Here is a 19,339-nt window from a genome sequence, read left to right as displayed (position 1 = left end):
GCCACTAACTTGCTATCACTGAGCATGGAGTGTGTGGAGACCCATAGAATTAGCCTCCCCCGCTGGTCCCGGGAAGCTCCAGCTCACCACTGGTTGGCTTCCTCTTGCTCTTCCATTAATTACCCTCTGTGATTTCTTAATAGCTTAGTTTTATCCCATTATATTATTGATGAGAGTATGAAATGCTTTGGAGAATGAAGTGAGCTTAGATAAATCAATTATAAAAAACATGTCTTTTTAAAGAATCCCAGGTTTCCTCTAACTTGTTTGTTATTATTTACTCGTAGGTTACTTGCTCTGTAAACATGTTAAGTGATTTAGACATTAGATAAAGCAAAAAACCCCAACAATTTGTATGTATCTTTTAACAAAATGGACAAAAATGGGGCATTACTGATGCTTATTAATTGTATTTATACATTTATTTTTAATTTAATCCACCAATCAGAACTATTTAAAGTTAAGTACTTAAGCTACTTAACAATGACTGAAGATGACGTCAAAGCAAGTGGTATAATATAAAATTATTGAAATTATTTAAAAATATTTTGATTTAATAAGCCTCTTCCAATTGTAGTTAAAATGAATACTATGATTTAAAGAATGAATTTAGAGAACTCCTTTAATATATTGCAAAGCATACCAGCACTTAGCCTATTAATATATGATTTTCAATTCATAGTTATTCTAATATTACATTTATTGAGAGTTAGCTATAAAAATCTATAAACATAAACTACACTAAAGCAAGTAGGATATCTTCAACTGAACAAACTCAGGGGAAAAGCGTTTGGTCTGTAGGCAGTTGTTTCCAACAAATAGAGAGGTGAAAATGCTGTGATATGGCTCAGTAGTTTGCAGACTGATTTATTGAGAACAGCAGGTAGCTAACAACCAGACTGATAAGATTGTGTCCCTGAGCAGTATGCTTGTTTCCTAGGTTAGTATTTTAATTTTCAAAGGAAACCAAGTGTATAAGTAGTGAGCCTGACATGGATTGAGTTGCAATTTTATCAGCAAATTAAATATAAATCTGAAATAAAGAAAACAAATAATATATTAAACATTGAGCATGCTACTTTAATAGAAAATGTAATTTCTGTTTTAAATCAATATGGTTTTCAAGTGAATACCCATGAATGGAGGGATATGCTTTGAACAGATAACTTACTGACTCACAGCAATGACAAGGTTAGTTGGACTGGAAGCGTGATGGAGGAAGGATGTTCTGCTTCTGAAGTACAAGCTGAAAGGGTAAAAATTGAAATCTGAATTCTAATCTCTATTGTCACTATGGGATGCAGATATGTTTTTTCTTTTGACTTTTATTTTCTGCTCATATTCCTTGCTAATTAAAATAAAGGGAAATTTTGTTACACTGATTAAAACATTTGAATTACTTCTAAAAAAGGAAAAATGTTTATATAAACAGTTACGATTATTATTCAAATTACTTCTTACTTTTAAATTGCCTTTAATAAAATGACAGTCAGGAATCATTATATCTATAATAAAGTGTAACTCCTATCATACACACATATATGCACCAACCCCAAAAGCAGAAAATATTTTTATGGAGTGTCACCTGAAGTCAGTGATGGTGTAAATATGGCTGTGTAAAACACTCCCAGACCAAAGGTTTGGGAATTAGTTTGAACATGGATGTATGTAACTTGAATAAGCAATGAAAGTTGTTGTATGAAAACGATTTGAATGCTTTGGTAAAACAATAAGGATGAATGACTAAAAATTCCTGTAAATTAGGTATGGATAAGATACCTTTAAAGATAGAAAGGCTCTAACAGAAAATAATAAGAAAAAAATGGAAAATAGTAGAGAATAGAAAAAATAAGAGAGGGATTTAAAAACTGAGATTGTTTAATAGGCATCTTTTGTTCTTATTTAACTTTATAAAGAAATTGTAATGGCAAGAAATTATGCATCATGAATTATATGTAAAGATATCAAGAATTAATTATAACTGAAACTATTAGACATTTATTTATTTAAAGAAAAATTATCTGGTTTATATCAGAAGTTTGGAAAGTGGGTGTGCATCTACATATCTAAAGATAAAGTATTTAAAGAATTTATGTACCTTCTTACAGAGTGTTTGCTACCCTGCCTTAGGTTTTTTATTAGCTTATGTGTCCCAATAACAGAATGAAAGTTTCTACTGTAAAACATGAACATAGTTCTAAAGGTATAAATTATAGCCTTACAGCAATCAAATATTAAAAATACATGGGGAACTAAACTATCTCTTAAAATAAAAACCACTTTATGCCAAACGTTTATTTGAAATACGTTAACAGTGAATTCCATCCATGGCTTTCCTATCATTAATTCCAAAGTGCAGTAGAATACCAGTTTGGGTGTTTTCTCTCAGCTTCATTTCCTTCCCTCCTCTGATCCAGCATCCAAGTCATGTTCCTAGGACCTCACCAAGGACTTAACTCTCCAACTCACCAATTTGCGCTGAATGATGACTCACACAGTTATCTCGGATGACTTTAGTGTGTATGTGGGTGATGTTCCCTCAAGGACTCCGGTACAGTCTGCTTGACACTTACGCTCATTCTCTATAGAAAACTGATGCACAGTAGGTGAGTGGCTAGAAAAGCTGGGGGACATTTACACAATGAAATACAATATGGCTCTAAAAGGGGAGGCTCTCGTACCCTTCGGGACAGCATGGAGGGACCTGGAGAGCATTATGGTAAGCGAAATAAGCCAGGCAGAGAAAGACAAGTATCACATGATCTCACTTATATGTGGAGTCTAATGAACAAAATAAACTGATGAACAAAATAGGTCCAGAGGCACAGACAAAGGAACAGACTGACAGAGGTCAGAGAGGAGGGGAGTAGGGACCGGAAGAGATTAACCAAATAACATATATGCATATGCATAGCCCATGGACACAGGCAGTGAAGGCCTGGAGTGTGGCAGGGGTTGGGTGTAGGGGGGAAAAGGGAAAAAAGGGGGGACATCTGTAATATTGTCAATAATAAAAATAAATTTTTTAAAAAAAGAAAGCTAATGCAGAAAACTTTGAATTAGCTAAGATTTTTCAGGGGGAATGTACCTTGCAGAACACAAGAATCATAGCATGTGCTTTCAAACTAGAGAGCAGAGAAATATGGGATCATAAAGGACCTGAGGAGAAGCAGCCATAGAAATGGAAAGAGGGAGCGGAGTTATGGCCTCATGGAAGAGACAAGAGAGGGGTCTGTTCCAGGGAGCCAACTGCGTAGTTCTGCAATGTCTTCTAATACAACCCCCTTTTCTTCCATAGCTATTTTTTTCTTGAAAATAAATGACATTTCTTTATAATATGTAGTACTTCTTAAGAAATTTATGAATACTATAGCTTACAAGCAAAGATTTTATTTTTTAAAACTTTTTTGGTTTATTTTTTTAAGTTGTCAATTATAGTTAAGATACAATATTATATTAGTTTCAAGCATACAACATAGTGATTAGACATTTATATACCTTACGAAGTAATCACCTAAATAAATCCAGTACCCATCTGGCACCAAACACAATTACAACAATATTTTGGAATATATTCCCTATGCCAAGATTTTAAATAAATACAAATAGAACTGAGAAGTATTACTGTTTTCATTTTTATAGTTAATCGTATTTTGTCACCAATTTGTCAGGTTTACAGTGTTTTGTTCCAAGGCCCTTCAGCTCTCAGAGTCCCACATAAACCTTGGCATGAAAACAAGGCCCTGCAGTCCTTAGAACCTACTGCTAGGTTAATTGCTCTTAATTAACTTGTATATCTTATTAAAAGAAAAAAAGGATTACACTTGGCTCATCTGCTGCTGAGTCTCTGGCTGCTCCCTAGAAACCCCTTCTGCTTTCCTCTGCTATTCCTAGGGTCTACTTTTCCAACCCGAATGTTTCCAATGAAAACCCAGTTGCAAAGATGCCAGTCCATATCTAAATAAACCTCTGTCTTTTTTTCTTCTTTGTTTCCAATAGATAAAACTTACTTTAGAATAACTGATGTTTCAAGTCATTCATGGTTCTGAAACTCAGGTCATTAGCAAATGATATCTGCATCTTCCATACAGCTACAATTGTAGATTCTTTTTAACATTTTAGCCAAAAGACATTTTTGGAATTTATCAACAGACAAAACAATTTTATATACACTTTTTAAACAATAGCTTTATTTCAGTGAATAAGTAGTTAGTGAAATTATGAGCATGAAAAATTGTGTCTGATGTATATTAGCATACAAAGTAGGACAGAAAATGGGTGGGGTAGACTGGAGACTGTGGAAGTAGGATAAAACCATTGAAGGGCAGCTGGTATCAGGGTGCTGTGGCTGGCTAGTTCTAAATAAAGGACACATCTTTCCTTACTTTTCCTCTTGCCATGTGCTAGATTTGTGTCTTGAAACACAAGTCTACTAGGCTTGGTTTTATACAGTGATGAGAATGTAAGTTTTGGGATACATAACCTAACACAAAATCATTCAAATTGCTTTGAGTTGCCTAGAGATGTGAGCCTTTGCATGTATTTTTTACTATCAATTTCTAATATGTTTAGATTTTTATATGTTTTTATTGATTTGAGAGTGAGAGGAAGGGAGGTGGAGAGAGTGTTTAAAACATTGAGGAGAGAGAAACATCAATCGACTGCCTCCTGCACAAACCCCACTGGGGATGGAGCCTGCAAGCTGGGCATGTGCCCGGACCTGGAATCAAACCGGCCACCTCTTGGTGCATGGGAAGACGCTCAACCCACTGAGCCGCACCGCTGGCTGGGCTAAATTGCTTAGATTTTTAACCGTTATGAATATCTCTGGGGAGTCATGAATAGACTCTGTGCTATTTCCAAAATTAATACCTTGGGTATCTGTTCAAAGTATATATGCATTTTAAATCTCTCCCTCGGTTAAAAATAAAGCTTTTCTACAGAGAGAATATATTTTTTCATATTAAAAAGTAAATTATTTTTTTCTGAAAATCTATGTTTGCAAATTTTGCTGCTTTTTAATCTTCAGTTACTCAACTTTATGCATAAAATGAGTTTTATACATAGAATTTTTAAGCAGATGTTTACTGGCTACCAACTATATACATAGCATATAATATAAATATATATTTAAAGAATTTTAAGGTTTCATGAATTAACTTCAGTGAAAATGCTGTATTTGTGATAAGATACTACCAACCACCTTGGCCACTAAACTATACTATAATTTCCTGAAGGTCAGGGATTCATTTGAAATTCGTCACAGTGTTTATAGCACAAGCATATAACAGGTGCTCAGTAAATGGGTGCTGAATTCATTAAATGTCAACACCTAACCTTCAGGAAAAAGTCATCACTTTTTCCAATAAAGGAAAAGAGCAAATGTGACAAGGTGATATGTCAATAACAAACTGCAAAAAGAGAGGATTTTTTGTTACGGACTTCACTCTAAACTTACTTTCATTTGAAGATCAGTTTTTGGTAAATTGTCAAAATTTACTTTGGTTACCTATTAATGAGGTTTGGATATTATGATGGCAAATGTAAATATTCTTCATTGTCATAATTACAAAAGGAGATTTAGGGGGACATTTACCTGAATGACCTTGGAGCAGATTAACAATAGATAAATTGCAGGTATTTTATTTTAAAATTGTATTCTATCATATTCATTTTTATTTTTATATAAATCATTTCATTTAAGTCAAATTATTTATACTTTTATTGGAAGACCCTACAGTTATGCTGTGTTTTTCTCTAGCAACTGCCCTCTTTCATTTCTTTGCTTTTCTTCAAAGGGCCCCTTCTGGAAAGAATTCTTCACACTCAGGGTCTTAATTTCCTCTTCAATGCACTCCCCATAGGCTCCCAACCATTCTACTTTACTTAGATGACTCTAGAGGTGGCCAAGACTATTGCATTAGTAGCCCTTCACCCTGGGACACCTCTTCCGAAATACCTGCCGAGTCTCCCTCATTTCCCCCACACACACCTGTGGGTGTAAGGGCTACTCTCATCACTATATTAGAATTTCATCTCCTTCCTGCATTGACTGTCACCTTTATTATTTTCTTTCAAAAACTTATAACCACATAGTATATTTTATTTTATTTTTAAGATTAATCTTTATTGTGGGAAGTGTTACAGGTGTCCCCTTTTTAATATTTTACTATATTTGTATATCTGTCACACCAAACATCGTGTTTGATTCTCAGTTCCTCTCATCTTCTATAACAGTTTCTTGCAACAAGAAGTCACTAAAGGACTTCAGCCTTGCCCAATTCCCTTCGCATCCTACTGTTATTCGGCCTCTCTGCAGCTCTGTACAATTTACAACGTCTCCTTTGAGAAGCACTTTGTGGCATCCTGTCACTCATCCCACATTCTAGATTTCCTTCTGTTCCATTAGCCTGTCCTTTTTAATGTGATCTACTACCTCCTTTTCTTGTTATAAAATGTTCGGGTGCGGTCTCCTGAGACAGTCATGGGCCACCTTCTTTTCTGAGTATGCACTCAACCCAAGTGATCTCACCAAGTCTCCCGGCATTACATACCCCCACCAAATGCTTAATCACTGTTGCTAGATGTGGAAGCTTCTCTCTTTTGCAGAACTTTGAATTGTTAAAAAGTGAGAATGTATAATTCTTTCTCAAATTATACAGGTAAAAGAATAGGTGACATAAAGTATTTATAAATACAAAGTATTTTGATATTTATCAGACGTTTGGATGGGTTCACATGCCTAATATTTTATACTTAAAATGACTTCATGCATATTTGTTCAAACAAGTCGCCCCTTAGACAACCACATTTGGAGAACAATCAGTACTGGGCACCAGTCGTGAATCTAAAAATGCTCTTATAGATTCAAAAAGCTTAAGATAAATATATAGATAAGTACAAATATATCTGTTTTAAATGTTTCTTTTTTAAGTTTTCAGCCTGCTCCATAAAGCTTGCTATGATGTTATTCTGGCTGTGGCGTGTGGCTTTTTGCCTTGCTGGAGAGTCGGCTAATTTCGTGCCATTTTCTCGTTGAGGACCTGGTAGCCTTTCTGTTCCCGAAACGCTGCCTCTGACCCCGCTGGCAAGCTTATGAGCCAGGTCACCGACCATACAGAATTTATTTCTGTAGGTAACAATGCGCAGTACAGAATACACATCCGTCCTGAACAATATTTTTGTACATCTCAAACTTAAATAGGTTTGCAAGTGTACAGAATAAATCAAGATTCCCGTTGACTGCTTTCTCCCACGTTTCCTCTTTTCGGTCATACACAGCACATGCTGCTGCAGGCAGGCGGGGGCCAGGCCTATATGTTATTCCTCGGATTTATGGCTCCCGAGATGGAGACACCTATGTTACTCCACTTTAGAAATCTCACGGTTTAAATACCTATTTTGATTTTTTAACTTGTATTAGAGTTGAGGTTAATTTTCTTAGTGAAGCATCCTTGTTTTTAACATTTCCTCTAGGCATAGCTGATCGTGTCTACTGTTAAAAAAACAAATCCTCTCATGTGATCGTCATTTGGACGTTAAGAGTTTTCTGTAAGATGATGAGATGTGCTGTGATTTGGACATTATATGAAAATTCTGTAATGTTAAACAGTGTGACCCTTTCTGTGTTGTTTGCCCTGTTATATCATGTGGGCGTGGCATATCATATACCCAGATAATCACTGAAAATACACTCCGAATCACAACTGATGCAGATTCTACACGGGAAAATATTCTAAATGCTTCCTTTAACTTTTACATCCCTTCCCAAGCTCATTTCTAAAGATGCGTTAGCATCAAATCTTTCTCATTTGAAAACCTTTGTACAGTTAAACATGTCAACATAAAAATATATGTAAATGTGCCACAGAATATAGCTTTCCCTTTTATTTCTGTGATCTTCATACTTATTGATCTGCTTTGGTTTTGTGTCTATTGTGTTTATCTGTTTCTTATTCTTAAAAAAAAACAATCATTCTTTTCACTTGGTTTGTCAAAATTATGTAAACACCAATTCTGTACTGAGCAGCGGATGGCTCATGGTTAATATTAGAACAACTGATTCGCAAATTAGAAGCCCCAAGCACTTTGTTTTAGAATAGAGACAATCAGAGAGGACAACTCAGTCATCAGATGTGTTGTGACATAGGCCCCCAAGTGTTTTGCTTGCTGCTTTTACATGCCTCTCTGATTATTAGGGAGAGTTTGGGCATGTACAAAAATCAAAATGCGCATGACTTCTGTCAGAAACTTCTAAATCATTAAATGCTAACAACAATTTTTATAGAGAAAATTCAAACTTGTAGATCCTGAAGATTATTAAATCAACTTGGTTTGAATACTTATGTGACTTCGGTTTGCTTTCAGAAAGTGGAAAGTGAAAGCTAACAAGAACCTTGCCAAATCTTGCATGGTTACATCAATCTACGTTATGATGCATGACCCCCAATTAGGCATCATTTCAGTTGCCTTATTTCCCTAGGAAGTCTCTCTCCTCTTTGGCACACTGGATAAATGTGGCCATGAAAAAAAAAAAAAAGGAGAGGAACTTGAAGCTTTATAAGATGCAAACCTTTTTTCAAAGAAAGGCATGGTAATATTCTGAAACAATATTGTGCAATTACCTGCATCAGTTACGGTCTCTACCACTTGGCTGTGCCTGCTAAGGTGCATGTGATACACACCCAGACCTATGCTGATTATTGATTGAGTTCAATGGACACCACTAAGCAATAATTCGTTATAATTTGTTCCACTATGTTGTAACAGTCACAAGTCATGTCTTTAAGCACTTATGAGTGAAGTGATAAAATATATAAAAATGTTCATGATTTCTGAAATAACTACAAGTCATTTTTCTGGAATACTTACCTTGGTTGATAGCATACCATAGTCACATTTTATATTTTTTTCCTGTTTCTAATTAAGACAATTGGCTAAACATACCACTGTGGGATTTTATTGTTCAATACTCTAGGCTTTTCCCCCTACTTCCCCCTCCACCCAGTCACCCCCCCCACCCCAGGCCTTTACTGTACTATTGTTTGTGTCCTTGGGCTATGCATATAGGACCTGGCTGAGTGCACTTATTACTTCTAGGAGTTTATTTTGTAGATTGCTTGTATTTTCTACGTAAAGAATCATGTCATCTTCAAATTGGAATAGTTTCTTTTTAATGTATATTTCTTTCTTTATTTTTCATTCCTTATTATACTCACTAGACCTTCCAGCACAATGTTGAATAAAAATTATGTGCCATATTCCTGATCTTAATCAAATGCATTATTTAATGTGAAGTTTATGTTAGTTGTAGGATTTTTATATATGCTCTAAAGTTGAGGATGTTCTCTCTATTCCAAATTGCTGAGAGGTGTTTTTTTTTAAAAAAATATGTTTTTATTGATTTCAGGTTGAGGAAGGGAGAGGGAGAGAGGGAGAGAAACATAAATGATGAGAGAAAATCACCGATTAGCTGCCTCCTGCACACCCCCAACTGGCGATAGAGCCCGCAGCACAGGCGTGTGCCCTGACCCAGGCGAGAGTTGTTATCATGAGTGGGTGTCCGATTTTACCAAATGCTTTTTCTGTGTCTGTTAATTTGATCACTTAAATTTTCTTCTATCACCTGTTGATATGGTAGATTACATTGATCGATTTTCAAATGTTGAACCAGCCTTAACTTGGATAGATCTTACTAGGTTCTGGTAAATAATTATTTTTATATGTGGCTACATTTGATTTGCTAATACTTTATTGAGGATTTTTGAATCTAAGATCCTGAGAGATATTGGTCTGTAGTTTCTTTTTCATACTGATATTTCCTGGTTTTATTATTAGAATAATACTAACCTCACACAATGAGTTGAGAAGGGTTTCCTCATCTTCGATATTTTGAAAAAGAATGGGTAAAATTGTTGTTAATTTATCTGTTTAGTTGGTTTCTCTATTAAAAACATCTGGATCTGGAGATATTTTGCAGGCTTTTAAATTACAAATTCATTTTTTTAATGGTTAGACGGCTATTCACATTTTCTGATTCATATTAATTAAATTTTGGTAGTTGAATACACACACATCTTATCTAAAATATAAACAGATTTTCCTGAAGTATGTGTTTTGATAAAAGTAACATTTCTCTGCAGCAGCCAATTTTTATAAGAGAATATGTCTGAAAGATAGATCATGAAAACGAAGGGTAACTGGAAAACCAGAGTGGGGGTACAGATGATGAGAACAAGTGGGTTGTGTGGGTGAAGGTGGAGGGGAGAGAAGGAAATAGAAAATTTAGTATAGCCATTTCTCTCATTTGCTTTGCAAATATTTCATAACATCTGGTTTCAGAATAGTTGGATTGCATCACACAGTGCTTAGCTTCTTAATGCTCTTGTTAAAACCACATAGGATTGTGTGTTCTGCAGTTCACTGACTTTTGCATATCGAACCAAGAGCACAGTCATCCATCCGTGACAAAAAAGCTCAGCCTGGCTGTGGGATATCTGTACTCTCCACACAAGAGTATTCATGATCACATAGCATGAAAGATTAGTGCTTTTAATGTCATCCAAGAAATGGATTAATTTTGCTGCTAAAAATAAATTTCCAACTTCTAATATGCTGTAGAATATAATATAAAGTTTATTAATTTTTTTTACTATTTTTAAGATGCTGTTTTTTTCTTGCAAATATGCAGTGCATTCTTTATTCAAATATGAAGAAATAAATAAAGTTAGTGGTTTCTCAAAAAGTTCTATAAAATAATTGCAGGTTATTTTGTTTTATGGCAAAGCATGGAAATCGGAGAGTGTCTATTGAAATAAATTTAAGAAATTTTGTATTAAAGCACATTTTAAAAAATACAAGGAGAGTATATGGTTATGAAAGAACAATTAAAAACTTTCTGACTGGTGTACCTTTCTGTACCTTTCCCTATCCCCAAAGACAGGTCTGGTGGCTACAATTCAGTAGAACACACTTGGAGAAATCCTGTAATGGGATATTCCATCATTTATTTAGTATCCATTTATTATCTGTAATTTGAAATGTGCTTCAGAAATGAGTTTGGAGATAAATTCAATGTGCATCCTGCTTCCAACTTATTATACACTATTGAATATGTATAATTATACATAATTGAATATCGGTATGATAAGAATAAAGCAGTGATAATGCCACAAAATCGTTTTAACAAGTGATCTTGTTGTTCAGGGAACAGAAGCAGAACCTTCAGCTAATGGAACTGAAGACTTATGAAAGAAATAAAATTTTAGGTGGACCTTAAATAAAGAAAAGGAAGAATAACTAGAGCATTTGATGATGACATGAAATTGAATTAACAGTTTATCAAAAAATGGTATGGGCAGATACATAGACTAAAAGGGCATATGTCCAAAAGCTTATATTCTTATTTTCTTGATAAATAATATCAGTGTACCCCTCAATTTGTCATTGTGCACAGCACCAGGGATGAAATAACCTACCTTCAAAGTAGTGAAGATAGAAACTTTACTACTCTATAAAATAAGAAAAGACATGGTAATAATCTGCAAAGGGGCTCTGTGAGGACAGGGAAAGAGATTAGGCATTTATCTTAACCTTGAGACTTTAAGGCGGCTTCTCTGAGAATGCATAATAGTAAAGTAAATACAGGTACAAAATTATATTTATTCAGCCTTAAAGAGAAGTACATGAGAAGGCCCTGAGTAAGATGAAAGGATGAATTTTAGCAACTAATTGCGGTTCAGTACAGGACAATTCGTCTAACGATTTTGGAGAACAGAGGAGTGTGAGGCATGCATCTCATCCAGCTCAAAGCCACAGGAAGAAGGGAGTCAAAAGAGGTAAAATAGGGGAACGGAGAGCAGGAGTGAAAGCTCACGAGAGCAAGAGAAAGAAGTTAAATTAGGAGAGAGCTGGAGAACTGGAAAGATTAAAACAATTAATGTAAGAGGCACCAAAGGTGACACCTGCTGCTGCAAGTGCAATTTTGAGGAAGTTGAGAATAAGAGATCATTGTGGGACTTGCAACAGCAGGTGCCGTCTTTAAGACGACATAAGAGATTATAGCAACAGGGATTTGACAAGAGATGTATAAACCAGAGGCTAAGCTCAGAATAGGTTTAGGGACTTTAAAAAAAATGGTAAAGACCTTAGGATTCTTACACTTATTTAAAAAACAAAACCAAAAAAACTCTAAGAGTTATAGTCATATTCTCAAAGAGACTTATCTGCAATAGAAAATGTTTCATCTAATTTTTAAAATAATTTATGATTATGCAAAGAGTTATGGCAAGGTGTACTAAATTATTTTCAGTATTTCTACATTAAATATTCAGTGAAATTAGATGTCATTATTAATTTACCATGCTTATTAAATTTATTAATTACTCAAAAGACATGTTTAGAATTTTTCTTGAATACAAAAGTTACAGTAGGTTACAAATGTATGACATTTATCATTATTATAATTTTCTCTGATTTCTTATGAAAGCCAGGTTAGTGATCTAAGATGTAATCATGAGCATGGCTGCTCTGATCATAAACAGTTGGGTCTCACGTCTAGGCGTTCTTTATCATGTTACTCTTATTATTTTTTGCATGTCATTTTCTATCATCTGAATATATGTCAGTCATTTATTTATGTTTTCTTCTTTATTTTCATTTTGTCAAATCATCGATTGGCCTGGCTCGTTACTACTCTGTTTCCAACCCTTAGCATCCACATTTACCATATAGTAAGTGCTCTGTAAATAGCTATTGAATATACTTCACCTCTTCATTTTCTGGTTGATTCTTACTGACTTTACACTAGAATCAACCCATATCTGCTTGCCTTCAAGTGACCATAATGATTTGACATAGAGATAATTAGTTATATTTAAGAAATATCTCCTTTAGCATTTAAGAAATTAATTCTTTGAAATATCTAGTTTAATGGAAACTTTCTAGGTGGCATATATTTTCGATCTTCCATTTCCAAGATATCCTCTGATAATGTGAAATGTGGTGCAAAGATAAGTGGATGCATTTACAAGAGTTCTCCATAAACCATAAATAAAGTCATATTGTGTAAATTGTGTTTAAGTAATGAGACTCGGTGACCACAATTTGGAAAGTCCGTGTAACTCTCTTAGAACCAAGGAAGGTACTGTCTTCTCTCGGGGCAGAGGGGCACCGTGGCCCACTTGCTTTCTAGTTCAGTGTATGGGCTTATCCACAGTTCGGCTTCATGAGCTGAAGCACTGAGGCTGTCAGGGGTGTCTTCTTAGCCCCACCCCTGTAACTGCCATTATTTGGTCCACCTCATGGGTGTTATTCCACTAGCTGTTGCAGTTCTAACATCTTCAGATCCCCCTCTTTCAATTCCTGAAGGTGATTTCAGGCTCCAGCCTATATAGTTCCTTAGTAGCTATTACTTGTCTTTCTTACACTGTGTTGCTGAAACTATCTTTGATGTCCCTGGGAAACATGGGAATTTATTTATTTTTTATTGTCCATCTCACCTTCTTTCCTATCTTACTTTTCTTGATGTCCTTGTCGAGTTGTTTCTAATTTATTGGATCTTCCAAGGACCTCTCTCCAAACTGGACTTGAGTGTACCACAGTCATTCATGTGTCACAGTCTCATTAGCTTTAGAAATGTGTACAGCCTGTCCAAAATAATTCAAACTTTTCTGAATGGATATTTGTGCTAATCAAATCAGGGAACTGAAGAGAACTACTGTAAATCAAAATCTAGCATGGAATTTGCTGCTCTATTGAAAATGAGATGATATCAAATCCAAAATTTTTTTTACTGAATTGCTATTTGAACCAAACCAACCAATAAGCAAACAAAAGTAAACAAAACTTGGGCATTTTCTGAAAGCAATGAAGTGAAATTTTATAGCTGAGTCTTAAATTCATACAGGTGAATTAGATATATTTACTAAAATTCAGATATGAAAAACCAGCCAGTTGGAACAATAAGCAGAAACACCATTATAAAAAGAGAAAATAGGGCACTGATAGAGAAAAGTTAAAGATGCATTCCGCAGCAGGAAGGTAAGTGAGAAATGTACAGAATGAAACCCAGCTCGTTCATGGGAGAATGCAAGAAAATTGGATTACATAGTGATATTTTCAAGCCCATTCTGTGCAGCCATGGGCACAATGCTCTAATAAAGGTGAATTCATATTTCCATGACTTAGCTAGTGGTCGATCACTCTAAGTGTGGCTTAGCTCCCAAACATCCTAGGAGAGGTTGGCTTGGGGAGTAAGGGAGGAGCGTGTTAGATGAGGGGTCGTTGCATCGCCAGCTCTATACCTCACCACTGATTATATGTACAGTGCAGTGACAAATATTCCAGTGTCCCCCTACCGGTCCCCTAGAATGACAGGAAGAAGTGTGATCACCATGAGTGCGCGCGCACACACACACACACACACACACACCTGCTGAAGATAAATAAAAGTGTGAGCTTTGAAGAATGGAAAAGATACATCATATACTGGTTATTAGGAAAATTCAGTCTCAGATCCCCCTTACCTGTGTAATAGTATTTCTTTTGAGAATATTTTACCTTGGCTTTATAACACACACCTAGAAATATCTAGGGCATAGTTTCAAGATTTTGCCTTAAGTGCCTTGCTTTAAGGGGATTATAAAATGGTTTCTTTGTGATTAATGATGTAGCCTAATACAGGGTACCCCAAAATGTATATACACTTTAACAGCTGATAGCTCAATGTTGGAAATGAAATGTATTTTAATGAACACTGCCTTTATAATTATTCAAAGTGTGTGTATCTATTTTTTGGAGACACCCTATATATACACCCAAAATACAATGTTTTCTGTTTATGAATTGGAGCAGACCTCCAGGGCATTATAGAAATATATTTTATAAAGAAAGTTAATTATAAAAAAACTTACAGTGTTGTGAAATTTCATTATAATAGTTCTGTCCTATGAAATGAAATTGTGAAATTTGCCATCACATGTGAAATATTGAGAATATATTAGGTGGAAAATGTATATCTATTGCTTTGAAGTCTTTCTGTTTTGTAACTATTCTGTATCAATACAAACATAGGGAACACAATGACCAGGGCCATCAGCTCAGCTTCCACCATGTTTACTATTATCTATGCAATACATTTGGGTGAACAAAAAGTCATATTCAGGTTACTGTTGATTTTATAAATATATGCATCCTCGTTGGAACAAAACATGTTTGGAATTTCACTATTCTACGATTGACTTTTCTATACATAAAACAACTACTTCATTTTTGATTAAAAAGTTAATGCAAAGTCATGAATATTGTCTACACATAGATAAATTCGGGGGGTCCCAGTTCAGTAAAAATGTTTACTGCTGAAAGGCTTTTTAAATGTTCTTGTTGTTGTCTTCCATAATTCAGGTTGTCTGGAATGAATATACCACCGCCAATTATCAGCAACAAAAACTGGCTCAGACTGCATTTTGTTACAGACAGCAACCACAGATACCGTGGATTTAGTGCTCCGTATCAAGGTATCTTTAATGAATACTTCTGCCCCTTTTGATGTGTCGAGTGATTTTGGTATGCACAACTGCATTTTGTGATAGAAGCAAAATATCTTTAGCATTAATAAATGGTAATTTGAACTAGCAAAAAATGGACATTCTCTTGCTACGGCAATAACGTGATTGTAACTAAATTACAGTCTAAAATTTAGTTGATTTTTAAGGCACACTATTCAGGATAAAGGATATTATGACCTCTGAAAGGTAATAGGCGACAGATGTCATACTTTACTTTCATGAAGGGCTCCAGCAATTGGACATGCCACCTAACGTTTGCATCACAACACACTGCAGAAAACCCGCAGTTGTAAATAGTCTTTTCATCATTGAAATTCGTCTTCATACACAGTGTGTCTGCTATTGCTGGTTTAATTAACCTTTTTGGGTTTATTATCTGCCATTTCTATGAACAGGCATACTTTTGAATAAGTGGGGTGTAATATTTGATGCAGTCACTTGAAAACACTGTTTAGAATAAGATGATTATGAAGACGGAGGGCTAATGAAACTCTAGCTTCTACAGTGCTTAGTGATATTATACGGGGTTAGTGCACTTTATCCCCCGACTGTTATGTAAATAATTCAGTTCATCTCAGTAGCGCATCGGCTGCTGCTCAGGGATAGTGAGCATTGCCACAGTTACCTTTTTCCATTTGTTTGTTTTCTTTTAATGATTTCCTTTTCAGTGGTCTTCAGCTTTAAGTGCTTTGAAAACTTAATATGGTGACTTTAGCCAGCTTAGAGTTAATACCTAAAGTGGTATTTAGCCACAGATTGTTTTCTGGAATACAAATTTCAGCAATCAATTTCTATTTTGAGGACCAGCACCCTCTTTTATTGTCCTATCAGTAAGATTCCTCACAATAATAGCAACAGATTAATGTGGTGGTATTTTGACACTTATAATAGTGTATTTGACATCACTGTAATAAAATTTTCTAAGAGAGTAACTTGAAAGTAAAGGTTTTAGACAGAATCCACTGTAGAAAAATCTAATTTCTATTTCTAAGGTAGTTTATTCAAATAGAAATATGAATGCAAATGTGCTCTTAAAGGTATGCATTTTATTAACATTTCTAAGAATATATTACTCATCTTACAACACTATTTTAAAATTTAAAATTAAATACTCATAGAAAATTTTATTTTTACAAATTATTAAAAATAACCATCAAAATCATAGTAACCTGGACCTTACCATTTTAAACTAGTGTCACTTCTAAATTTGAACAATATTCTGAACTTCCAGTTTTAGTTTCTAAAATGCTTGTGCACTTCAGAATTCAGAGGATTTTTTAAATTGAAAAGCAGCAATTGTTGTGGAGCCTCTTTTTCTCTGGGTTGACCCCTTCCATTGAGTTTTCCAATCATGATTTTATGGCTTTGATTCCCCTCTACCCTGAGTTAAGGCAGATGGCGTTGCAGAAATTCAAAAGACCCATCACCTTTGACTCATGTGGTCATTGAATATTTAAGTCAGATGGCTCCTCTTCTTTATCATAACATAAGTAAAATAAACTTATTTTCTCTTTAAATATAAATTTAAATATTTATAATTAAATATTTTACCTGGAGGAAAAATATCTCTCTCTCAAAAATAAAATGGTACTTCATTCGCTTTATGCAGTATAGTTTCAAGAAACTGGTATCTGTAGAGGCGGTTATTTTGCATTATAAGACAATAGTGCAAAGTTGCCAGTAGATTTGTTTCAATTATATTATTTTCAATATTCTACTTGCTGATCTGAAATTGAATTTTATAGTACTTTCAGGATTCAGTTTTATTTTCTTGCATTGCCTCTCTGGTTTCATCACTGAAAAATAGCATATCAAAGAAATCACTGTAGTAAAATAGAAAAAAAGTATTTTATGGGGTATGAATTATTTCTATTTTCAGCAGAAAAGGAGCTTAAAAGATGATAATTTTGTATATAATTTCTATCTACATAATATAGAAGAAATAAAGTGGCCTAAGAAAATAGAAGCTATGATTTTGTAATAAGATTGAGAAAAAGTTTTATTTCATAAAAATACACCTTTGTATTATATCCTTTTAAACTTTTCCTGATTCAGGCTTGATTTTCTAACTGCATTATCTCCAAATAATAATTTACCTAGGAAACATAAATTCAGTTGGAGAAGTAATTCTTAAAATTACAATAAAATAAATTTGGACTGAAAAACTCTAATAAGCTAACTTAAATAGTCAAAAATAAGAATTTTGACATGTTGAAATGCATGCCCAAGCATGAAGTGGTAACCATGTTTCTTAGATCATCCAGGGGTATCTAAATTAAAACTAATTCAAGATAGAAAATTTGTGGAATATACTCTACGACAGTCACAACCAACGTCTTCATGTAGCAGTTTCTTAGTAACTCAATTTGTATTGAGTAGTTATTATTGATTTATCAATTATTTTAAGCATTTAGTGTTTTAATGGAGCTTAGGTTTTCAAAGACTCATTATTTCCCTTATAGCATTTCTATTTAACCTGTGGCCTTATAAAATTCCATGAAAATGACTGTCCACTAGTAAGAGGTCCTAAATGTCGTTAGCTATTTTTAGAGTTTGTCCCATAATTGATGGAGTAGACAGATAGACACACCAACATGCTTTCCCCAATAGAACCTCATTCAGGTTTGTTAAAGGGTAGCTTCTTTATTGGTTTAGATATAATATATATGGGATTAAGTAGAGGTTGTGGAGAACATGCTACAAATGCTACAAATGTAGTTCTGTTCTAACTCAAAAGTACTAAGAAAAGTATTAAAATGCCTTTGATATGGAAAGTGTTTTCCCTCCCACAGACCTATGTCCACTCCTGTCTAAAATATAAATAAATAAATAAATAAATAAATACCCCCTCCCAGTTTATTTATAATGGAAATCTCTTCTTTTAAAACCCTATTATCTCTTGTGCTTTTAAAATATTTCCTCTTTAATTTTCAACTCTTGCTAATGAAAATCATTTCAGTATCATTTTACTATATTAGTCTTTTTTTTCAGTAATGTTCTTACAGTCAAGTTCCATTTGACCTCTTTCAATGAGAACTTGAATTGTGCTATTTCACACTTAAATACTATAACTTTTCTTTTACTGTGATTTTGGGAGTTATTTATTTGTTGAAATCTATCTATTATTGTCATAATCTTTATTACAAACCTAAAATTTATTTATTTTTCATTTTTATCAATATTTGATCATGTTATCTTTATTTCTAAATTGGAAGAATACTTTCAGATGACAGTTGTCTAATACAGAAAATTTTACCTCTAGATAATGTTTATAAAATTATTATTTGTATCCATAAAGCTCAGCTATTCAAATATGAAATATTATTAGAATATTTTTCATTTTTATTCAACATTTCACTCTTATGTGCAAAGATACTGTAGCTGTAGATAATCACAAAATTAGCTTTCGCATGTAAGTTTAGTAACTGCAGCATTTAATTGATCCCAATTCTAAATTCTATATTGTAGGTTGTCTTCAAAATCTTATACATTTTATCACATTTTGATTTTTAAATTTTTTTCCATTGTTCATGTGATTCTTCTTATGCAAGTTAATACTTTATAGACATTTATTTTAAATTTAACAAAGATACATTAATAATATATACTATTTTCAATTTATGAATAAAAATACTTTATATAGGTTCTCAAAGAAGTTGTAGTAATTTTGGTATCACCTGTGTATCTTTCTGGTAAGAAAACATATTTAATGGACCAAACTTTCAATCATATTGAAAATGCACTGCCATTAACCTCAGTTACACAGAGGCCCT

At 34.0% G+C, this 19,339-nt stretch overlaps 1 protein-coding gene across 1 annotated transcript in view; it reads left to right on the top strand.

Annotated features, from left to right (window-relative positions):
* Positions 1-19,339, top strand: part of CSMD3 (CUB and Sushi multiple domains 3) — a gene marked incomplete at its 5' end in the record, with an annotated part of 553,604 nt that overhangs the window by 142,208 nt on the left and 392,057 nt on the right. The window contains one exon of the mRNA XM_081116493.1: positions 15,403-15,515. Coding sequence (XP_080972619.1) covers positions 15,403-15,515 — 113 coding nt within the window. The remainder of the gene's footprint in view (positions 1-15,402; positions 15,516-19,339) is intronic.

The sequence above is a fragment of the Miniopterus schreibersii genome, assembly GCF_964146895.1.
Source record: "Miniopterus schreibersii genome assembly, chromosome: 17".
NCBI classification, from domain to species: Eukaryota; Metazoa; Chordata; class Mammalia; order Chiroptera; family Miniopteridae; genus Miniopterus; species Miniopterus schreibersii.
The sequence above is the reverse complement of the archived record's forward strand: the minus strand, read 5'-3'. Positions and strand labels throughout refer to the sequence as shown.